The following is a 25279-nucleotide window of genomic DNA, read 5'->3' as shown; positions in this document are numbered from 1 at the left end:
TTCTTTCATGTAGTATCTCTCTCAAACGTAGGTTCATCTTTACTTAAAATGTTGTTGCCACTTATAAGCCTTTATTTATATATATTTTTTCTTTGGAGAAAAAAATCATAAGGGCAAACTATTTTGTTTTTCTTTAATTACTTATATATAATGGTTTTTTTTTTTCAACTTTTCTTGATGCATCAATACTTACCGCACCTTTAACAAATAAGTAAATATTGTGAAAATTTTAAAAATAAAATAATAAAACATGGAAAAACTTAAATATAAAATTTATAAAATAATAATAATTGAGTAATAAAAAAGGTAATTATTTTTTCTGAGAATGTAATAGAAAAAAGAAGAAGACGAAAGAGTATAAGCCCAATTAATCTTTACCAGTGTGATTGGGCCGGGCTTTGGAACAGAGATGGTGGAACTGTTGAAGCAGAGAACGAAGGGAAAAAAAGAAAGAAAGAAAGAATGAATGATACAAAAATTTAGGCAGAAAAAAATGGAAGTGAAAGTTTGAATCAATCGCCGGAAAAGATGAAGCTGAAGCAGTTGGAAGGCCTTCTTGGTGGTCTCCAGCAGTTCCCTCAACCCAAGGTAAAGCTTTCTCCTTTCTCTCCAACTTTCCACCATCTCACTTCTTGTTGTGAATTTTGATTACATCATTAACATTGGTCACTCACTTCTTCTTTGTTTTGTGGTTGTGGCTTGTGGCATGCAGGAGGAGCTTGAACAGTATCCAACGGGACCCCATATTGCTTCCCGAATGCTTTTCACTGTGTTCCCTCATTCCCTTTATTCACCATTCTTTTTATTTCACTCTCCCTTCTGTCTTTACTCATCAAATGTGCTAAAGTTGGATTCTTTTACCTTATACCATGTTCATCTTGCTTTGGTCGTTAATGGGTATTTCTTAGAGTGCGTCTGTTTGTGGAATTTGGCCAGCCTAGTATATGCAGTGCAACCTTTGTTGGTCACAATTGCTTGTGTGATGATGTGATTGGGAACATTTAGTTTGATTCTTGTCGGTGACAATTTTGATTTGCTTTTGGGTTTTAAGACCATCCTTGGAGCATTTGCTTGCAGTTCTGTTGTATGGATTAGGGAAACATGGGGAGGGTATTTTAGGAAATGAATTCAATTGAGTGCAAGTGTGTGTGCATTTGCAAAATATTTAGGGATTAGTTTTTGCCTTGTGAAATAGTTTTAGTAATTTCCACTTTGTTAAAGTTCTGTTCCTTTTCTGTTCATGAGAATCAGGCGGAGAATTCGTTTGAGGATGTGAGCAACAAAGTAGTGGCTGACTTTGGATGCGGCTGTGGTACGTTAGGTGTTGCAGCTGCCCTTTTGGGTGCAGAGTGAGTTGCATCTTTCCCTGTTTGCTTTTTGTTTCTCATTCCCTTAATCTTTTATTGTCACCTAACCTGAATCAGAGTGGAGATTAGAATCACAGTATGGTTTTTCTAAAATTTTGAATTTCTTTATCTTTAAATCACATTAGATGCTTTTGTATTACGGTATCTAATATTCTCTTGACTTTTCTTAGCATTGATCAGACATGTTCTCAGCATTGACATTGATCCAGAATCTCTTGAAATAGCTTCTGTTAATGCAGAGGAACTTGAGGTATTGTCTTTCTGCCGATTGTTATGGTAAATGAGTGAATAGATTAATAGGTTTTGATTTTCAATTACTGAGTCTGTTATTTCTGAAATGGAATAATAATTTTCTGTATCTTTTGAATATTGTACTTAAAACTGGAATAAGAGAAGATGAATAGTACTCTATAGATGCAATGAATAAATCATTTTTATCAAATTCAATGATTATGTTGAAGTTGACTACTGATTACTGATGCACAACATTCCTTTGTTATTCTATTAAAACTGCAGCTTGACATCGATTTTATTCGGTCTAATGTCTTGGAATTGGGATGGAGAGGTAGCTTTCCACGTCATCTCTCTCTTAGAATACCATAACATTGTACAAGTTTTCTTCTTGACGAAATATTGTTAATGGGTACATGCAGCGTAACTTTTATCTTTGAAGTTTGAAATTATTATTGGAATTTTGGAGCAACACTAGTCTGAATGAAAGCTTGTTGCTTGGTGCAATTTACTGATCACCCCACCTTTCCGCAATTTTTTTTTTCTCTCCAAGTTGCTTATAATTGTGGCTCTAGAAACTATAATTGAGAGTTTAATTCATTAAACTGTGTTTCTGAATTGAATCCTTAGTTCCTAATGTAACAGGAATATTCTTTATGCATCATTTATATAACTCATGGACATTGTATGTTATGTACAAGTATCTCATTTATCCATGACTTGTTCTAGTAGATGCTAAACAAAATGATCAAGTGAACCAGTCATCGATTTAAGGGGAAAGCTGGCTTAAAAAATTCTATATCAAGATTTGAAATGTTGCTGAATTTTTTCCTCCTATAAACTCAAGGTTATCTTGGTATTCTCTAGGTCCAATTGTTGATACAGTTATAATGAATCCTCCATTTGGTACTCGCAAAAAAGGTGCAGATATGGATTTTCTTTCCGTTGCTTTGAAGGTAAGTTAACATCAAAGCTTAGTTATAAACGCAAGAATGATGGAAATTCTAATATTACCTATGTACCATGTATTGCTATGTCAGGTTGCTTCGCAAGCTGTTTATTCTTTGCATAAGACTTCAACAAGAGATGTAAGTCGTCTTCATCTTAGATTCTAATTATTAAATTGAATAGTTCAGATCTCCAAGCATGTCCAAATTTTTATAACTTATTATCTCCTGTGCCATATATTAGTTTATTTTGTCTCCACAAGGTTTATGAAGCCATAAGTTGCTCACCATCCCATTCTATTACTTGAACCTTTGCACTTGGTTTTCACTTGTGTGGTATCATTCTATCAAGCTTATTCTATACTTCGTTCTAGTTATAGTTTTTGAATCTAGCTTGCATTTTGAGTTGAGGCATAGCATGAATCAATTATATGATTTTAGACTAAAACGATTAGATGGTTCAGTTTGTGGGGTTTAATATGAAATTTTAGCATTTTCATATGTTGATTTATCGTTAAACACATACTTATTTAAATACAATTCCTATCAAAGCACTGTAGAAGTTTTTCCCACACGGAAATTTTCTGCAGTATTAGAAGTTTAATTCCCCTACAAAATACAATCATCACCAATGTCTTTGTAACTTATTGCTTTGTTCTTTTATGTTTAATGCATAAGCATGCATTCACGTGCAATCTATAATTCTGTGTAGCATCTGAACAGTATGATATGATTTTCTTTGTGACAATACCGAGATTAAGTTTCATCTGATTGCAGCATGTGAAACGAACAGCATTAAGGAGTTTCAATGCTAGTAGTGCTGAAGTTATATGTGAGGTGAGTGAAATTTACTTCATATCTGATGTTTTTCAGTCTTGCATGAAAAATGTATAATCCTCTTCCTATTGATTTCGTCGTAAGGAACAACAGCTCCCGTTTTCTTATTCCAGTTATTTGTATGATAACCATTGTACAATTTACCAGACTCTTACGGTTGAACTTTTTTTTTTCTTGCTTTGGCAGCTTCGGTTTGATGTACCAAAAATGTACAAATTTCATAAGAAGAAGGAAGTAGATATTGCTGTGGACCTCTGGCGGTTTGTTCCAGCAAGTCATCAAAGAAGTACTTGATGCAGACAAGGATACTGTGTATTGGAATGCATGATAAGATTGCAAGAAAAAGGAAAATTTTGGTTCTCTATGTAACAATTGGTCGATGGCACTTCTTTAGTTGTGTGTATCTATAAATTCAATAGTTGAGAAGTTCCAGTACTTTTTCTGCTTTTACGTACAGGGATCTTCCTGAAGTTGGTTGGTTATATCTGATTATGAAACTTCAGTTATATCAGACAATATTATGCTCCTTCTATTTCATATTGATTATCAATTTATCGGTCATCTTTTTTCTTAAGTACTATTGTTTTGGAGTAATAACTTTTAATCCGAAAAAAAAAAAAAAAAACTTAAGCCAATCGATATAAAATGGAGTAATCAATAATGATACACCGTTTAGTTTAAGTTTATTTAGAAAAAGAAGTGTCTGCGTTTCAAGAGTAATGGTGAAGATATAGAAATTTATTTATTTTAAAAAGAAGGGTGAGAAAATGCTCTGGACTTTATTCTGTGGTTGAAAATTAAGAATATAAGAAACTCAATGATCCACTAACTGCTTTAAATCTTATTGTTTACGAGACGAATTTGCAATAAATAAGAAAATGTCACAAGATTGAACTCAATTTGGAATGGCCTGATAAGATAACTATTTGACTGCTCAGAGCAACAAAAGAGATGGCAAAAGCTATGGGGTAGATTGGAAGCAAAGTTGGTTTTGCATCGATTAATTCAACTCAATTAACCATGTAGTTTTAAATTGATTGTTTATATGAGAATTAAATAGTCAAGAATTGATGAATTCAGTAATTCAAAACTTACAGAACTTGTAACTCAAAAATGCATCCACTAATATTTTTCAGCATACAAACTGTAGAGAATTAACACAAAATTTAGTCCTCGTGTATCCTCAATGTAGATACAGATTTAGAAAATAAGTCCCTGCCGATTGCACATTTGGTTATTAAGATGAAGAATAAGTTGATGTTTCCAACATTGGTCCCTCCCTGTCCCATAATCTTCCATATGCTTCTATAACATGCATGTGGATTCCCCAGTACTATTCATGCTTGATGGAACTTCTGCTAAAGTTATGCTTCTACTGCTGTTTCCTTTTCAGTTGTTTCTCCAAGGGTAAACCGAACAAATCGCCTCACTTTGATGTTTTCTCCTAGTGCAGCCACAGTTTGCTTCACCAAGTCTTTCACCAAAACACTGTCATCCTTGATAAAAGGCTGCTCTAAAAGTGCAAGCTCCCCTAGCCTCTTAGAGACCCTTCCCTCAACAATTTTTTCTCTGATGTTCTCTGGTTTTGAAAGAAGGTCCTCTCTCTGCCTTTCAAGTTCCTTTTCTTTGTTCACAACAGTCTCTGGAATTTCTTCAATGGATACAAACTGCACCTGTGGGCTGGCCACCACTTGCATTGCAAGATCTTCAACCAACTCCTTGAATTTCTCACCTCTACCTACAAAGTCAGTTTCGCAGTTCACCTCAATTAGAACACCAATGCGTGAATCGTGAATGTATGAACCGATTCTGCCTTCTGCGGCTAGCCGGCTCGATTTCTTGTCAGCAGAGGAGAGACCCTTTTTTCTCAGGTATTCTTGGGCCTTTTCAAGATCCCCTTCAGTTTCAGCTAGAGCTTTCTTGCAGTCCATCATCCCTGCTCCAGTTTCTTCCCTCAATTGCTTAACTAATGAGGCTGAGATTGCTACTGTTGATTTCCTGCAGAATGTTGAACAATTTAAGATTAGCAAAAGATGCAACTTAGAAACTTAGATTAGTTTCATCTATTTCAAGAATAAACCAAAGACAATACTTGTGTATAAGCACGTGAGTGTGGGGAAGTTGGGGTAAGAATGTGCTGGAAAATGTAAGATCAAACATATATAGACACAGTATTAGTCTTATGCCGCATACTAAATTTTTGAAATCAGTTAGTTTGAATTATTTATAAAAAGAATAGAATGAATAAATGCTATCCAAAGACTATATTTGTGTATATGCACGCACACATGTCGCGGGTAGGTTGCAGGTAAACACGTGCTAGAAAATGTAAGATCAAACATATAGATACAATATGTTGTCTTGCACTACTTTACTAACAATTCCGAAATGAGTCAAGTTGTTAGAATGATTTGTAAAATGAATAAAATGCTACCCATTGCTTCCATCGTTCTAAATATAACCGAGTAATCTCATAATTTAATGCCATCATCAACACAATGTCTCTTATGGCATGATTATAATGCACATTCCAGTAACTAAGCACCTAAGTTTCACAACTTAATCACTCAATAATAAAAAAGAATTCATAGAAATGCTTACTTTGGCTCTGTCTCCTTGGCTTCTGCAACAGCAGGTTGCTCGTTTGCTGGTGCAGCAGGTGCTGGTGCTGGTTTTGCTGCGGTTTGTGCAGCTACTTCAGCAGCAAAATCCTGACTTTTCTTCTCTAAACCCTCCCCAAGGTTGAATCGCACAAACCTCTTAACTTTAATATTTTCTCCAATAGTAGCAATAGTTTGCTTGACCAAGTCCTTTACTGCTACCTTATCATTCTTAATGTAGGGCTGCTCAAGTAATGCCAGCTCCTCTAGTCTTTTATTTATCCTCCCTTCAACAATCTTTGATCTTATTTGCTCTGGTTTTGACAAAAGATCTTCTTTCTGCATTTCTATCTCTTTTTCTTTCTTAACGATTTCCTCAGGAACGTCTTCAGTAACAAGATACTCTATTTGAGGGCATGCAGCCACTTGCATGGCTATATCATCAACAAGATCTTTAAAAATTTCACCTCTGGAGACAAAATCTGTCTCACAGTTTACTTCTACCAAAACACCTATCCTGTTGTCATGGATGTAAGAACCTATCCTTCCTTCAGCAGTTACCCTGCTTGCTTTCTTTTCTGCACTCGATAAGCCTTTTTTCCTAAGGTACTCTTGTGCTTTAATAATGTCCCCATCAGTCTCTGATAGAGCTTTCTTGCAGTCCATCATTCCAGCTCCTGTTTCTTCCCGAAGTTGCTTCACAAGTGCTGGAGATATAGTTGCTGCAATACGAAAAAAAAAGGGGGAAAGACTAATATTAGAAATCCTATGCAAGAATGCAAAGAAAAAAGCCAAAAGTTGGAAACCTATGAAATAATGATGAATGTAAGTGTTGCTTGTAACAACTGTCATAATTTAATTCCCCAAAGGCAATGCCATTGATCCACTTGGAATTGCAGCCCTGCATTGGTTAGTCCAACTCCCAGTTGGACCTAGTGCCAATATAGCAAAATTGTTATATATAAATGTTATAAAAAGATTGAAAATGAGAACTATAGAGATCATGTAATCTGCAGTTAAACTATACACAGAAACTATGCACTCTGTATCATGTGCTGCAATTCACCCAGATATATAAATAAAAACTAAAATACATGGATAAATTAATGCCATGCTAACATACTTCAGTTTGATGTAAAAACCGTGAAATGAAATACGATGGAAATCAGATGAAATTTAAACCTTTACTTGAGCCTTCCCCTGAAGTAGCAACAGTTTGTCCATCAGAACTAGATAAACTGATATTTTCCTCAGATGCAACTGCAATCTCTTTCTCTTCAACTTGTGAGGTAAACGAATTTTCGTTCTCTGTGACAGTAGTTTGCTTTTGCAATTCTTCTTCAGGGTTATCATTGGAAGTTTTTACTACTTCAGTCGCAGAACTTTCTGGAGAAGGAACTTGATCCTTTTCTTCTGTTTCATCTGTTGACACAGATTAATAGTTCAAGAGCACTCTTTTCATAACAGTAGACAGAATAAGGAAAAGAAATCTGTTTGCAAGATAAGGCAATTATAATGTGGCCTAATGTTTCAGTTACATAAAACTATGGAAATGAAATGGATGCAATACCATGCAATATATGAACATCAATTTTGGGAAACTTACTACGATTCTCATTCATTAGCCAAAACAAACCAGGCATATAGGAATTATAAAAAAATTGAAGCATAAACCTTTATTCAAGCTTCCCTCAGGAGACAACTCACCACTCAAACTAGTGTCAGCGTCGTTGACCTCAGGAACAGCTCCAACGTCATCAGCTGCTGGTGAGGCAAAGGAAACATTATTTGATAAATTAATAGGAAAGCTCGGGTACATGAATCTAATTGCACAAAATATGTTTGGTTTTAGACTTACGATCTGTATTTCTGTATGTAAGAATAAACTAGAAAGACAAATCGATAGATAATGTACATAACAGAGAGAGTGGGAGATGGATTAAACAGAACCTGCAGTTTCTTGCAGAGCTGGGGCAGTCGATGCAGTATCTGATTCGGTAATAGTACCGTTTCCATCAGGGCTAGCTCCAACCGCATCAGTATCAGTTAGTACTGCAGCTGCAAATTCTTCCACTGCATTAAGAGTTTGTGATTGTTTCTCATCTTCCGTGACAATTTCATCAACTCCACTTTCTTTTACATCAGTATCAGTTAGTACTGCAGCAGCAAATTCTTCCACTGCATTAAGAGTTTGTGATTGTTTCTCATCTTCCGTGACAATTACATCAACTCCACTTTCTATTACATTCTCGGTAGCTGTTTCAACAGGTGAGTCAGTTTTCAAATCGCTTGTTGTGACCTCTGTCTGAATAGCTTCCTCAATTGTTGGATTTACAGTAGGTATATCCTCTTCAGGAGTCAAACTTCCAGAAACTGCATCTTCTTCCTTCTCCAAGGGAGTATCTATAATAGCTGTTGAGGAGCCAACCGTTGAACTGATTCCCACATTTTCTTCAATTGCAGAAATATCACCTTCAGCATTTTGTTTGACTGCAGGGGGGACATCATCTGTCAACTTGCTGCTTACTGGTTCACCCTGTACACCAGGAACATCCGGTACAGTTTCCCCTTGCTTGACAGTTTCCTTAATTTCTTCCAAAGTTGTTCCAGGTGATGGTTTTTGAACTTCACTCTGAGGTTTCTCCCTCTCATCCAAAAAAGAAGAAATATCCTTGTTCTTACGAAAAGCCAACACAAAAGGGTTTGTTGCAGTATGGACAACTCCTTGGTTAAATGTTGTAGTCGAATCTGTAGCATCTTCCTCAGTCTTCATAGTCAATGTTACTTGTCCTCTGTTGATACGCAAAACACGCACATTAATTTCTTGACCAACCTCCAGCCTAGTGTTTCCCATAACATTATCAAATCCATCATCAGGTTCCTCGGATACAGGCAGAAATCCTTCCTCCCCTTCAGGAAGAGATATAAAAGCACCACTCCTAGCCAGATTCTTCACTGAACCAACCAGTAGCTGCCCTATGACAAGTTTTGTGCTTTTCGTCACATTATCTTTCCTTGAACTGGGTTTTGAATTGCTCCTCTTCCCAGATCCAGCTTTCTCCGTCTTGATGGGTGCATCTTTTCGTTGCTTACCAGTGTCAGCATTTTCACGCATAGAGAGAGAAATGCGCCGAGTTTCATTATTCACTTCAATCAGTTTCACCTTAACTTCTTGGCCTATAGAAACAACACTTGCAACGTCTTTAACAAAGCTATCACTCAACATTGAAATATGAACAAGGCCATCTGTGAAAGCACCAAAATCAACAAAGGCACCAAATGGCTGGATAGATTTTACTTTCCCAGTAAAACTTGCTCCAGGAATCAAATCCTCATTCTTAACAGGAGGCATCTCACTTTTCCTTGCAGGTCTTGAACGCTTGGCTTTAGCTGCATCAGGGTTGGCATCAGACTTAGAGGATGAATCTTCACTTATTCCAATTTCATTTGAAGAAATTTCACCAGAATCTTCATCTGCAACAGGTGGACCTGCTTCCTCCACTGCTACATCTGTTTCTGTGGCTGATATGGAGGTTCTAGACTTCTTATGAAAAGAACGTATACTTTTGTTTTGAGGAAACGTTCCACTGGCAACAAATGAAGGTAATAGAAATCTCCAAGATGATGATCCAGGTTTTGCAGTGCTCCGTGACAAGTTGAGTCTTGTTATAGTGTTACTCTTCTTTGTTGAATAGGTGAATCCAGGAATAATTGAAACATTGCCAATAGAGCATGGTATTACAGGATTCATGTTGGCTTGAATTTTAATACTTGAGTTATATATTCAGAATCAGTTCATCTGTCACCTTGAGAAAACATACGAAGGATATGAACATCAGTAAGAACTGAGGTAACAAGTTTTTGCCTATGTGGCCACTATATAACGATATAAATTTATGGTACTGATGGGAAAAAAATGCGTCAATCAGAATAATTTTACAAATACACAAATTACATTACATAACCTGCTCCATATATCAGTACCAATGTTCACAAAAACATCAAGCATAATCACATATTTTACAAATCATGAGTAAATTCTTGACTACAAGGCAGTTAAACTGACTCCATGATAACTACCCACTTGAATTTTACTGCAACAAAGACAATTAATGGATCAAGGCTACATGACAAATGCTGGGAGATTTGGTATATCAGGATTTCCATTTTGCGTAGTGGGGTAATTAACCTCACAAATGCAGTTTTTAATGATGTAAGAGTCTGTTTGGTTTGATAAAATATTTTGAGTGCATTTCCCATTTTCATTAATAACTATAAAAAAATGTCCTGTTTTAAGTTTATTTCCTATTTCCAAAAACATGTACACCAATCAAACAACAACAAAATCTCACGATTTTCTATACAGATGTTTGCAAACATGAAACTGAGTGGAAAAAAAAAAGTAGGCTTTTTGTAGTATTAATGAAAAAATAACAGAAAGTAGAAATTAAAATTGTTTTCTTCAATCAAAGAGAACTACTTTTTTCATAAAATTGTATACCCTATAATATGATAGAGTAACTTTCATCTAATTGCTTTACTCATACATGAGGTTTAGAAGCTTACATAGCTCCAACTTCAACTATTTCACCTTGTTCAAAATCCAAAAAGCTGAGTTGCTGAATTTCAATATCTGGTTTTGCCAATACAATTCTAGCATGTTGAGTTATCCCTTAGTGTTATCGATTTTAACGACATCATAACAGAATCACAAATTACCAGCAAGTGAAAATTGGCATTTCTATATGAATGTAGCAAGCAACATTACATCATACCACATACCATTACTTGTTAAAACTACAAGTAAAGACAATTTGAAAACCACACCCCACAACTGCATATCAGGCCTATAAATTAAACCAATAAAAGAAAAAGTCCTTTTAAGCTCATTTCATGAAAATACCACTACACAAGCATACAATTGTCGAGACCCTGAAACCCCACGAATCCTTTTCCAAAATTAACAAAATTAGCTTAGTGAAGTAACCTGCAAAGGAATATATTCTTGTTCAATTTCAAGTACAGAGTGGAAAAAGAATGTTCGGAGTACAGTTTGCAACAATTATAAGTATGTTCGAAGCTCAATTAAGAAATTTTAACATAGTACTGCAAAATTCAAGCAACGATAAGAAGTGGCACAGTGAAAACACGAACGACCCATCATAGTGTGAAGCAGAATATGTACCTCGGAAGCTTCAAAAGGCCAAAAAAAATCAAAGAAAATTTTGAGGAAAAAAAAAAGGAGAGTGGAAAACGAAGTCTTTTTGGTGAAACACGAAATGGGTATGGATGATGATAGATAGAGGGTGCAAGTGGAAGGAGGGAAATGAATGGCGAGGCTTTAAATCCTTATCTCGAGCCAACGTTGTTGTTTCTTGTCTTTGGTTCCAAATAAACGCTGAAGCTTATCGGCTTCAGCTTCAGCCGAATGAGCAACGCTGATCACTGAGCCGTATGATTGGGCTTCATAGCCCAAATAAGCCCGTGAAAATTGGGCCTAAAACTGGGCTTAGCCACTAGAATAACTATACTCCGAACTTTGTCAACCAAAAGCAAAGTATTCATAATTAAATTTTAGCAGTATTATTCTATATTGTAATAAAAAACAATACAAAATTATAAGAAACATTAGGCAGAGAGAAATCATATATAAAGAATAGAATGAAATTATAATTGCTTATTAGAAAATTAATTATGATAAAATTAAATATCTTGTATAACAAAATACGAGGTTATTAAATTTCAATAATTTATTATGTGAATTAGTATTCGCAAACATTTTACGTAATACTAATTAGTAATAGCAATAAAACTACTCAGAAAAATAATTAAATTATTCTCTCTTTTTTCATAGGTGTGTTTATAAACATGTATTAGAATGCGAAAGTTTTTATTTTGAGCGCACATGTACTTTAGTTTAGATCATTCAATTATATAATGAAATCTAACCATATAATATAATATGATCAATCTTGTCTATTTAATTGAACAAACTAATTTGATTATTTATGTGTTTAAATTTTGTGTATTTATTCTTCTTCGTATGACCTCATATAGTTAAATATGAATGTGATGCTTTCTCTCATGAATCATGATACATATCCGATGCTAAATTTAATTATGAATTAAACATTCTATTAAGAGCACGTTTTATATCTGCACTAGGGATTAGTAAGACTTTATCCATAAATAAACTATTTGTCCTCAATTGTTTTCTATTAATTAAAAAAATACACATTGAAAAGTACAATATTTCATTACTAGAAATTCTCATATTACATGAAATTTTTTTTTTGCAAATTTGTTAAAAGAATTTGTAAGAAAATATTTCTTTTTCTCTCATCTTTTTTAAGAATCTTTATTGGCAGGTAATATTTTCGTGGGTAATTATTTCTTGCAAAATTATAAAATTTGCAAGTATTTCCTACAAAATTTGTTGCGAAAAATGTTTTATAAAAAATATTTTGTAAAATAATTGGTAGCAATTTTTTGCAATTTTTTTTTCACAACAAAAATTTGTAAATATTTCTTACGAAAAAAAATTCAAAACAAAATTGACAAAAAATATGAATTTTTTAATAATGTTTAATTCTTGTTAAATAATAAAAAAAATACCTAGCATTTCATTCAAATTCAATACAATTTATATTTGAATCAACAAATACATTTACCTACCAATAAAAAAAGAAAAAAAAATCTATAATTTACTCGAAAAGCTTGTAAATAGTAAAAGAATAGTAAAAATATCTCTCACAACACGTGTACAAAATAAGTTATTATGCTACACACACACGTAATAGACACAATAATATTTAATTTGAGATATGATTGTGTTTGCAACAGTTAGGTGAGTTCAAATGTGAAAAGAATACTATATAATAGAAAGAAATAATAGATGATTAGTCATGATGTGAACCCAACAGCTACAGCAACAGTAAAAAAAGAAGAAAAAAAATAGAATATGATATCATGAAAGAGTTAAACTTTGTTAAAAGGAGAACTATTAACTGAAAACCAACAAAACTATTTATTTGTCAACCTTTAATTTTCTCCAATTATAACCAAATTAAAGACTAATCATTATCATAATAGAAATTAGGTTAACATGGAGTCATGAATTGATTAATATTCGAAACGTGGGTAAAGAGACAAAGTAATTACTTGGGTTTGATCAGACACCCAATGTCCAAATACATTTGTCAATGTTTATTTAACTGCTTCTGAATTTATTTATTCTCTGGTTTTCACTGCTATTCTAGGTTAATCATAATACCTACCTAGTCTTGTTTGGATTAGGTTTCTATAAGTACTTGATTAAGTTTATAATTAATCACTTAAAACTCGTGTATGATTTCAATCTTTACACAGTTATCCCTTGTTCCAAGTAATGAATTCAACTTGGGAATAATATTCATCAAAATGTCATGATGTTTTATGTAAATAATTCTACCTTAAAAGTAATAAAATTTTCAAATCTATACAAGTACAATTTTCCAACAAAAACAACTACCTTTAGTTTTAGTTCTATGACTTTTGTTAGTTTCACACATTTACTACTTTTTATTTTATCTTTTAATTATTTTTTATTTTTAAGATTTCACGTCAGTTAGTGATAAGATAATTTATAATATATAAGTGGGTATAAATTTCACTTTACACATTAATTATATAGAATTATATTAGACTTAAACCCAACTTTTTAATATGGTAAAATCATTTAAAACTCTATTATAGTAAAATCTATTGTTTGTAGAATCTATTACATCACACGTTATCGAACCATCTCGATTCACACCCGAGACCAAAAGCCTTTTCCTTTTGGCCTTGTCCCAATATGCTTCGGTTCAGGAATTGGTGCAGAATATTAAAAACAACCGCTGTCAAATCTCCTTCATTCACTGATGGATAAGATATATTTACAATATATGAGAGTACAAACTTTATTTTATAAACCGATTTTGTAAGATCAAGTTAGATTTAAAATTAACTTCTTAACATGACGTCAAAGTTATGAGTTAGATCATATATCTTATTAAAATTTGATGTTTATTGATTTATTGTTTAAACCGCTATCGGATCATTATCAAACAATTCATTAATGTTTCGTGCTCGAGATATATATAAATCTACCACCTATTTCTTCCCAATTCAGCGATCAAGGACATAAACAAAGGATTTTCTTTACTTAAAAGCTCTTTGTGCATTTCAACTATGATAAAAGGGCAGATTATTCTAACCCACCTCCTTCATTTCTCGTAGAATCTCATTCTTCCCGCTATACAATATTCCAAAAAATAATCAACAGAATCCTAACCCCTTTTTCAAAATCTCCATTAAAGATTAAAAAAAGAAGCTTATATATTCCTCAATGTTACGTCAACCACTTCATTTAACACCAACACATCATCAAGTATATGTTAATTGGGAAGCAACACACACTTTAAGAATATGATATTAGCTTTCATAACCCCTTTTTAAGTTTCATAACCAATGAGGAATTAATCTGAACGCACACCAAAGTGATGCATTTAGGTAATTTAGCATTAAGGAAAAAATTGGTAATATTAATAATGAAATAAATTTAAGAATTTTTACTTTTATTTTTTGTGTGTATAGAAGGCATGTTTTTCTCTTTCCGTGAAACACACGGAGATATTATATAAGTGAAGCATGTGTGGAACTGTGAATAATAATTTGAAGATTTTGGGGGAAATGACATCATGGGTATGGTTGAGATTTCGTTTATAAATTAAGTGTAAGTACCAAATTGTTGTTTAAAATAAGGTTTCATGAATTAAAAAAACGACCAAATTAATCTGAGAGAAGAAAATCTTTATGACACGTGAAAAGGACAGAGTATCTGTCATGTCATGCATGACCGAATGTGGCTGCTCCATCAGTCAACACTACGCACAACCAATCGATTCAACAATTTCAATTCACATTTTTCAAACGAAAACGAAAACAATAAATTGAAATTAGTGACTACGATTATACAGAGATTAAATATACAAACGAACACAGGCGCGTTAATTTTTTAAAATTTTAATTTAAAATCAATAATAAATATATAATTTTTAAAAGTTATTAAATATAAAATTAAAAAAAAATAATAGGTGTAAAAAAAATTAAATAATGATTTAAGACAAAAGAGATTTGGAGAAAAATGATTAAAAGTAAATTATTTATAAAATAATTAATTTTTAAATAACTAAAAGTAAAACGGGTATTATGAAATGTGGATACAAAAAGAGGAATCCCTTTTATTATTATTATTATAGATTTTTAGTCTTTTAATTTTTAGTAAATTTTAGAATTAATTTATTTTAAAATTTTAGATCAATTTAAATTTTTATTTTTTGAAATACATAAATTTAATCTTTTTAATAAAATTTTGTTAAGTTTATTTGACATTTCAAACACATTTCATAATAGTATTTAACTTAATATTAAAGTGAAAATATGTCAAATAATATAAACAATTCAAATACAATCCTAAAATGCGTACGAAACATCAAATAAACCTAACAAAATTTGATTAAAAGAACTAAATCCACATATTTCAAAAAATAAAAAACTAAAATAATTCAAAGTTTCAAAATAAACTAATTTCAAAATTTATGAAAAATAAGAGAAACAAAAACTTATTTAACCCTTGTCTATATACATTTCTACGTAAAGATATGATGAAGAAATTTACCTTCAAAAATTGAATGTCAAATGTAATAATAATTAATATTCTCTGACTTGTCTTTTATTGCGTGCCTATATCAACTTATACAATATATCAAAATTTGTAAGTAATAATTAATTTTTATAATAATAAAAATATCACTATAGTAATTAATTTGAATTTGAATTTAAATTTATAAAATAAAAAATTTTAATAAATAAAAAAGTTTTCATTATAAATAAAAATATAATTAATTACTTGATAATTAAAATAATTTATATTATAAATTGATCGCTAATTATAACGATTAAATTTTAGTTATTAAAGAAATTAGTTTTTAATTATTCATTTAAAAATTAATATCTCTAATGGTTAAATTTTATTGATTAATTTAAAAATCAATTAATAATAGAAATTATTTTTACTACAAGAGTTACTAATAATTTTTAATTTATAAATTAATATCCAAATTAATTACTAATGATTAATTATTATTTTTTACTAAAAGTTATTATTTAATTATTTTTTTTAGTGCAAATATTTTTTTTCTTGAACATAATGTTCGAAATATAAATATTATCAAAATATATTTTCATAAATTTTAACCAAAAAGAAATCATCACATCGTATTTCTATTAATACATTAAATTTAATTAAATCATACAAAAGACAATCGAATCTCTATTAATCCATTTTAGAAATTTTAAGAATAAAATTTTAAATTTAATTAAATCTTACAAAAATTAATTAATAAGATAAAATTTACATCTACCGTATTATAAGTTTATTTTATTTCTAATTGATATAAAGTATTTAACAAGAAAACTAACTATTAACTAATTTTATTGGAACTTATATCGATATTTTAGTATAGAAAATGTAAGTTAAATATGCTTGTCCATTTTCTTTAAGAACTATCACAAAATACTACAAGAAATAATATATATATATATATATATATATATATATATATATAAAGTTAAAATTAGTTTATAAATAAATAAACAAGTTTCTATAAGTTAACTTTATATTTTGAAATTTTCATCTGATTTTATTTATTTATTATTTTTTTAAATAATGTTATAGAAAACCTTGTACAAATCATGATAAATGTATTTATTTATATCAAAACTCAACCAACCATAAATAAATATTTTACTAGAGGAATATATTAGAGATTCTATATCATAACGACGACATATCAATATTTATTTATTTATTTTGCTTTTATCCATGCAATTTTAAGTATATAGTTTAAGTGAAGATGGTGATTAAAATGTGGGTTTAAAATGTAGAAAAGGAAAAATATAATAAATTTATGAGCATTGAAGATTTTGGGGGTGTCCATATAATTCTTGGTAAGATACAACTTAGAAACATAATGAAATAAATATAGAGAAGAGAAATGTTAATTATTAATTATACTTGTGTGAGAAATAAATAATGTAACATAATAACTAACATCACAGCTTTTCGTACTATATTATGAATTAAATATGATGTTGTTAACCACTGTACTTGTTGTGCCATTGAATCCTTCCAGCATGTATCTTATCAAAATTAAACAAAGCAAATGAATAAAGCTTCTTGAATTGAAATACATAAAAACCCTAATATGATTGAGCCATAAAATAATGCAAACAAGAAGCTGTTCACTCCTAATCAATACAGCACACACACAACAAATGAAATTAAGATTGAACATTAAATAATGAAAACTTGACATTTACATGATAAAAAAATAAGAATTTAGATTCTCTTCTAATTTTTTTTTTTTCTATTGTGCTTCCATAATTATCACTAATTTTAACGTTTTAAAATATTAGTACAATATATTTTTAAAGGTTAAATATGTTTTTGGTCCCTCAAGTTTTAGTGGAATTTGAAATTAGTCATTTTTCAAAACTTTTGATAAATTTAGTCCTTCATTTTTAAAAATGCGTAAATTTAGTCATTTTAACAAAATTTTGTTAAGTTTATCTGACGTTTCAAGTGCATTTCATGATAATATTTGAATTTTTTATACTGTTGACACATTTTTGTTTCAATGTTAACTTAAATATTATCATAAAATGCGTTTAAAAATGTCAAATAAACTTAACAAAATTTGGTAAGAATGACTAAATTTACGTATTTCTAAGAATGAAGGATTAAATTAGTATAAAGTTTCAAAAAAAGATTAATTCCAAAATTTACTAAAATTTAAGGAATCAAAAATATATTTAACTCTACTTTTAATATTCAGTAGGATCGAAAAAAAAAATTAATAAAAAATCTGAACTAAAAAATGAAAGTGCATCAGAAAATGATATCCAGGATAGATTATAAGAGCACTAGGGGATGTTGGTTTTGTGAGACAAGGAGGACCTATGATGTTAATGCTGCCTCATTTCCAAGTAATAAGTGGGACTTTTATCAAACATTTTATAATCAAGATTCATATCTAAACCCTAAACCATGTGTTGAATTTTGCATATTTTTTTTTTTCTCTTCACATGTGGGTCACCACCATTTTCCTTGAAGTTTCCAAGGTCCCAGTACAGTTGTGACAATTATATTATTTTTATGGATATACTGTTCATAGAGACTTCTTATACTTTTTATTTTATTCTCACAAAATCTTCTGCCAAACCAAAATATGGATTACATGTGTACAAAAATATTTCCTAAGCATCTTAAGAAATTAAGATATCTGAAAATATAATAAGTTTTTCTCAATCATGCAGTTTAATTTATGAGGCAGGGGCAGGGACACTGACACCCTTAATTTTTTATTTTTAAATTTTTGGATGCATTTATTTTAAAATTAAAAAGAGACAATAATTTATTGTTCTGTAATTTGTATTCACAGAACATTTTTTTTTCTCGTTATTATTATTATTAGTTGCATATCCAAATTAAAGATGTAAGGAAAAATCTATGATACCCATATGTGACAGAAAAAAAAAATGTATGGTTTTGCTTATAAAATAGAGAATCGGACAATTAAAGCATACATTTTTACTCGTGGAAGATTTTGTGGATAATATATTCTTTCTTAAAAACAAAGTGAGAAATCTTAAAAGTTGACAGATTCCTAGTTTCTAGCTACTTTTTATGGAGAAATCATTGGCTTCGTGATTAAACCATTCTCGTCGAAACCAAGAATGATAGTGAAATCCAATAATCACATGATTAATATAATATTTTTAATTCAGGTTTCGAACAAAAATTACTTGTTTCCTCTGATTTATTAGTAATATACCATTATATTTTTACTTTAAAATTTAATTTTAAAATCACAAAAATATATTATCATGTTGAGTCTTTTTAAAGAATTTATTAGGAACAATGAAATATAATTCATTCACAATAGAGATTAGCACGGTCTCGATTTAAAACTTTTAAGACAGTATTTTATGGATTTTCTTTTTAATATAATCTTCAACTTATTATTTTAGTAGTTAACGTGAAACTTAGGCAGAAACTTGGATTTTTAAAGATATATAATATCTTGAAGACAATTTTTTGTGGATGATTTAAAAAAAGTTAGTGGAATGTAGTTTATTTTAGCTGTGATCTCTCTAAAATAGAGTTACTGCAACATACGATCTATAAAATGTCTATATACTTTATGATTTATTTTTTATATAGAGTATAAAATGTTTGATGTTCTCTTGTATATATTTATCTTCTGACATTTTTTGTATGCGAGATTAGGTATTTTAATGTCTATTTTTTTTTATAATTTCATTATTAGTTATTGTTGTTAAAAAGTATATTATAATTCTAATTCAATCTTATAAAATCATTGGAAAATAAATGTGGAATTTTCAACACTATATGATGCTCCTACACGTCTCATAAATGGCGTGTTCTGCGTCCGACATGTATCGAACATCGACACTTGTACGATACTTGTAGGACATACTATGTCCAATCTAAATGATATTTTTTTATCTTTGACATGATTTTGATGATTAAAAAAAGGAACAAATCTTATTCTATCACTACTTTTCGCATATTGGATATTAGATAAATAGATTGGATTCATTTTTGTGTTAGTTGACAGTTTCAAACTTAACATGTATATACACGTCGTGTCCCGTGTCTTATTTTTTTCAATTTAGTCATATCTTTGTATCTGTGTTCGTGTCGTATCCGTACCCATGTTCGTATCCGGGCAACATAGTTATATATTAAGAAAGAACGACCTAATAATAGTTGAAATAATAGACCACACAAACAACAAATTTCGTTAGAATAAATTTTAACACATACTCTGATACCATATTAAAAAATAAACTTTAAACATAATTGAATCTTACAAAATTGACTTATAAAATGATATGTGCACTCAATTTATAAATTATATATCGACTAGCACCGGTCGATGTAACACTTTCAACAATGTCAATAAAAAAAAAAAACAAAGAATATAAAAGTACAGGATCGACTATTCCCTGTCAATGCCATTGTTTATAAAAGGCTTAAATATACATTTGGTCCCTATTTTTGTTGATTTTATTCAATTTGGTCCCTATTTTCGTTTTATGTTCAATTAGATCCTCATTTTCGTCAAATTGTGGTCAATTTGGTCCTTTTCACTAACGGTGTTTAATTAGTTAACGTTTTTGAACCGTACATGCCACGTGTCAGCTCCTGGTTTTTTTGATTTTATTTTTATTTTATTTTTATTTTTTTTTGATTTTTTTTTAATTTTTTTTAATTTTTTTAATTTGTTTTAATTTTTTTTAATTTTTTTTAATTTCAAAAAAATGGTCCACGTGTCAAGTCATAATTGTGCCACGTGTCAGTTTGTGGTAGTATTATTTTTTTTGTTCAATTTAGTTCCTATATTCGTTATTTTTGTTCAATTTAGTCTCTATATTCGTTATTTTTGTTCAATTTAGTCTGACACTAAATTTAATATCTTTTATACAAATTATATTAATATCTTTTCTAAAATTGATCTTTAAATTTATTATTTTTTAAATTCAATTATAAATTATTAAATTTAATTATAAATTGAATAAATTCTTATATTTAATTTCTAAATAGAATATAATTATTTAAAATATTATGAAAATATAATTATTAATTTTTTTTCTAATATTTATATTCTAAAATATTTTTAAAATTGATATATAAAAATATTTTAAATATTCAAAATATTTTAGAAAAATAAACTAATATTTGTAAAATTAACATTTACATATAAAATATTTTAGATTTTAATATCTAAAATGCAATAAAAATATTAAATACTTTAAATTTAAATGTAAATTTTACAAATATTAATATATATTTTTAAAATTTTAATAATTATATTGTAATAATATTTAAATAATTATATTTTAATAATATTTAAATAATTATACTCTATTTAACAATTGAATCTAAGAATTATATTCAATTAATAATTAAATATTATAATTTATAATTAAATTTAAAAAATAAGTAATAATAATGTCAATTTTAAAAATTAAATGGTTCTATTTTCGCAAAATTTGGGACTAAATTAAACAAAAATAACGAATATAAGGACTGAATTGAACAAAAATAACGAATATAGGGACTAAATTGAAAAAAAAAATAATATTATCAGAAATCGACACGTGGCACTAGCATTGACACGTGGCACAATTGTGACTTGACACGTGGACACTTTTTTTGAAATTAAAAAATTTAAAAAAAATTTTAAAAAAAAATTAAAAATTTTAAAAAATTAAAAAAAAATTAAAAAAAATTAAAAAAAATTAAAAAAAATCAAAAAAACCAGGAGCTGACACGTGGCATGTATTGTTCAAAAATGTTAACTATTTAAACACCGTTAGTGAAAAGGACCAAATTAACCACAATTTGACGAAAATGAGGACCTAATTGAACATAAAACGAAAATAGGGACCAAATTGAATAAAATCAACAAAAACAGGGACCAAATGTATATTTAAGCCTTTATAAAAATATGACATACATTGGTAAGAGTCAAAAGGGTGCAAAATTGAATCGTTGAGGGTTATGGTGTTAAATGAATAGTTAAAGTGTTGCCTTGAGCATGATGAGAGGTAGGCACAAGTCCCAGTGTGTGTAATCTGAGAAAAGAAATGAGAATCTGATATAATAAGAGATTGGGTGATTTGTGTGGATTTGAAATTAATATAGTGCAATTTGTAAGGGATGATTTTGCTGTGGAGTAAGGGTTTGCATGTGCCCACAAATCTACAGTAGATACCATATATTCCCTACATCTCTTTCCACTTCCTTTTGTCTTTCTTTTCCTATTTCTTACACATCACCACAAAATCTCTTAGCTCTGTTTCTAACAGACAATCAAAACCCATCAACATAATCCCATGTTTTCTTCTCCACTTTGTTCATATGATCATTATCTTCAATAAGGTTGCTTCTTTTCTTTTGCTTTTGCTTTTGAAGGATTCAAAATTAGGGTTACACAACGAGGCAATTTGTGTTCGTTAGAAGTTCATTAATCAAGACAAACAAATTAACTACTTGATTAATTATGAAGGTTATTGCTGATAATAAAAAATTGTGAATGTTATTGGAGACAAGTTGGAGAGTTTCACGTTGAATAAAAACTAACAAGAATTTTATATATATATATATATATTATAGTCAAGATATTTATATAATATCATCAAATTTTCTATTAACTAATGGAAAATAGATTAATTATGTTACATGATTTAACTTTTTAATACAAAAAATCAGATGTTAAAAAAGTATGGTGATACTTTTGTAAATAAGAACAATTTTTTTATGTCTGACCTAAATGGTCCTATGTAAATAATAATAACTTTTATTATATATGATCTTTTGTGGTTAGACATAAAAATTCGTTTTTACATTAGGGGTCTAGGGGTTCATCTGATCACAAGGGGTCCAATGTAAATGAGTTTTTAAAATGTTGTAAGCAATTTTTCTTCACTTTTTCTTTTCCAAAAACCTAATGTGTAGTTTCTATCTTCTTCAACGATGATCTTTAGTGTGGTAGAAATTCCATGACCAAAAAAGCCCCTTTCTTCATTTTTTGTAACATATGGAGCGGTTTTGTCCGATTGCATTTGTATTCTATATTGATTTCAGTTGTCTAAATCTCTATTTTATTCACATTGAAATTATGATTGCTTTTGGAGAACTCAAGAATGTCTCCTTTTGTTGCTAATGAGTTTTTTGTGGTGGTTACTCCAATTGTATTTAAGTTTTGTCAGTAAAGTGTGTCATTGAAGTATGTGCTTTATATTTTTGTGGTTGTTTTTGGAATCTTAATAATGAGAATGCATTATATATATCCATTGTCATTCACTCTTATTTTACACATTGTTGTCATTTGTGTTTTATGTATGTAGAATAAAGTCATTGGAATTGATATTTTTCTAAATATAAGGTTTTGCTTTTAAGCCAAATTCGATTTCTTTTGAAAATAAAAGAAAAAAACATCAACATCAAATATTATAAGATTCGATGTAAATTTATGTCACTAACACAAAAAAAGTCTTTTACGTCCAACGCTTTTTTCTGTTCTCGTCTGGTTCAGGTCAGACGTAGTAACGGTAGTCGTAAATTTACATCCGACTAAAAACTGGACGTAAATTTATGTCTGACGCATTGTAGTCAGACGTAAATTTATGTCAAGCGTCATATGTAAGCAATTGATAATTTATTTACAAGTTTGCCACTTATCATTTTTTATGTCTGCTTCTAGTGGGTCAGACATAAAATCACAGACATAAAATGAATTTTTTGTGTTAGTGTGTCAGAGATTTTGTTCGATGTAAATATTTGTGTCACCCATTAAAAAATCAGATTATTAAAAAGTAAAAAATGTCAAACATAAAAAGCATTGTGATAGTGTAGAGTTGGATTGTTTTCTTAAAAAGTATTGGGAGTACTTTTTATTAACCAGGACATGTTAAGGACAAAAACACTATAAAATATTTTTCAAAATTATTAAAATGATACAAGTTTTAGAAAAAAATTACAAAAATGAAGAAATTATATCAATCTTATACGATTTCATTGTGAATAAATAATCTCAATTTGACACAACTTTGACTCAATAAGGTAAAGTTGTATCATACAACTTTAACTAAAATTTAAAAAGAAAATTACAAAATACCGAAAGTCATACCAAATTGATATTACTTCATTTTATATCATAATACATTGTATTATATTAAATTGATACAACTTCAATAAAATTAAAATATAAAATTAAAACAAAATTGTCAATGACTTCAATTTAGTAAATAAGTTTAATAACTTTTTTATCGGTATTCAGACGGCCATATTTTTTTCCATATCTCGTGAAAGTTTACTTTCATAGCTTTCGTACCAAATTAGTACATTGTATTGATCCTGTTGTAAACAAAAGTATTAGCCCATAAAGCAGCTTAAACACTATAAAAAAAATTATAACTTTCAATTAATTTTTAAATTGTTCAAAAACAAAAAGGTATTAACTTTAAATCTCCAACTCATGAGACAAAAACTAAAAACTATGTTCAAGAGTATGGCCAAATAAAAAAAAGTATATATAAGCTATTGGTTTTTCCTGTCTTACCCCTCCCCTCCCCTCCCACGTTTTACACGTGTGATCCCACGTTACGTGTAAAAGTTAAAGCTTATGTATGTTTGTTCAAATAAATAGTAAATGTGAAAGTGAAATTAATGAAGCATGCATTCAACATCTTGAATCAGAAGCAAGTTCCATGGATGAATACTATTCAAAATTCAAAATTAATAAATGTGTAATATTTATTATTCTTTGTTATCCCTTAGAGCTATAAATCAAACCTTGAAACGTAAACGAGTGAAAGAGACGCAAGATTGTGTCTTTACCCAACCAATTTATTAATTGTGATGAGAAAAAAAGAAAGTATTTTTTTAATGACACCTGAACATGATTTTAGAAACTGGGTACGTACGTGTCATAAATGTATTAGAAGTTTGAGAAATGAAATTATTATGATATGCGAAAAAGCAGAGTGGGAGGAATTAAAAAAATTGAATCACCTGTTTCATGATTTGATTGAATACGTTTTCCGTTAATAAATCATGGCTGAGTAGACTGTGATTATCTTAATGCTTAGTATCACGCGCAATACAAAATAATGATCCTTGTTGAAACCATATTATATTTGACTAAGTGATTCAAGATTTGTTATTGTTGAAGAATTAGTCCAAGATTAAAACTTAGTCAAAAAAGTTAGAAAATTTTTACCGTAGACTGTTAAAAAGGTGTCAAAATTCTAATTCGCTTTTGTCGAAATTTTAACAGATAAATTCTTTTAAGGGTTAAATATGTTTTTATCCTTCAAGTTTTAGTAAATTTTGAAATTAGTTTATCTTCGATATTTTATATCAATTTAGTCATTCATTTTTATATATGCGTGGATTTAATCATTCTTACAAAATTTTGTTAACTTTATTTGACATTTTAAACGTATTTTATGATAATATTTGAATTAACATTGAAGCGAAAATATATCAAACAGTGTAAATAATTCAAATATTGTCATAAAATGCGCTTGAAACGTCAGATCAACTTAATAAAAATTTGTCAAATGACTAAATTCACGTATTTTTAAAGATGAAGAACTAAATTGGTCAAATGTTTTGAAG

General features: G+C 29.5%; 2 protein-coding genes across 7 annotated transcripts; one reads left to right on the top strand and one right to left on the bottom strand.

Annotated features, from left to right (window-relative positions):
• Window positions 1-392: 392 nt before the first annotated feature.
• Window positions 393-3932, top strand: LOC114181097 (methyltransferase-like protein 5). The gene is made up of 9 exons (XM_028067437.1): window positions 393-588; window positions 713-769; window positions 1252-1349; window positions 1548-1617; window positions 1884-1932; window positions 2466-2554; window positions 2639-2686; window positions 3323-3382; window positions 3569-3932. The coding sequence occupies exons 1-9, from the start codon at window positions 529-531 to the stop codon at window positions 3674-3676; spliced, it is 639 nt and encodes a 212-aa protein (XP_027923238.1). The 5' UTR covers window positions 393-528; the 3' UTR covers window positions 3677-3932.
• Window positions 3933-4428: 496 nt separating this feature from the next.
• On the bottom strand, window positions 4429-11343 carry LOC114180347 (A-kinase anchor protein 200). Of its 6 annotated transcripts, XM_028066649.1 has the most exons (7): window positions 11168-11343; window positions 8191-9788; window positions 7933-8085; window positions 7657-7746; window positions 7165-7404; window positions 5984-6704; window positions 4429-5380 (listed from the first exon to the last, which is right to left on the bottom strand). In XM_028066649.1, the coding sequence occupies exons 2-7, from the start codon at window positions 9731-9733 to the stop codon at window positions 4747-4749; spliced, it is 3381 nt and encodes a 1126-aa protein (XP_027922450.1). In that variant the 5' UTR covers window positions 9734-9788; window positions 11168-11343; the 3' UTR covers window positions 4429-4746. The 6 variants fall into 6 exon arrangements, with proteins under 6 accessions (XP_027922450.1, XP_027922444.1, XP_027922448.1 ...); XM_028066643.1 differs by having other exon boundaries at window positions 7933-9788; XM_028066647.1 differs by having other exon boundaries at window positions 7690-7746; window positions 7933-9788.
• Between the last annotated feature and the right edge of the window lie 13936 nt (window positions 11344-25279).

The sequence above is a fragment of the Vigna unguiculata genome, chromosome 4 (assembly GCF_004118075.2).
Source record: "Vigna unguiculata cultivar IT97K-499-35 chromosome 4, ASM411807v1, whole genome shotgun sequence".
NCBI lineage: Eukaryota > Viridiplantae > Streptophyta > Magnoliopsida > Fabales > Fabaceae > Vigna > Vigna unguiculata.
This window is presented reverse-complemented; position numbering and strand designations above follow the sequence as displayed.

Coding starts and splice junctions, on each gene's coding strand:
- LOC114181097 (XM_028067437.1), top strand. CDS start 529: ATGAAGCTGAAGCAGTTGGAAGGCCTTCTTGGTGGTCTCCAGCAGTTC. Junction 2,555..2,638: donor TTCTTTCCGTTGCTTTGAAG/GTAAGTTAACAT, acceptor TTGCTATGTCAG/GTTGCTTCGCAAGCTGTTTA. Junction 2,687..3,322: donor ATAAGACTTCAACAAGAGAT/GTAAGTCGTCTT, acceptor ATCTGATTGCAG/CATGTGAAACGAACAGCATT.
- LOC114180347 (XM_028066643.1), bottom strand. CDS start 9,733: ATGAATCCTGTAATACCATGCTCTATTGGCAATGTTTCAATTATTCCT. Junction 7,405..7,656: donor TGAGGGAAGCTTGAATAAAG/GTTTATGCTTCA, acceptor CTGTGTCAACAG/ATGAAACAGAAGAAAAGGAT. Junction 5,381..5,983: donor GCCAAGGAGACAGAGCCAAA/GTAAGCATTTCT, acceptor AACATTCTGCAG/GAAATCAACAGTAGCAATCT.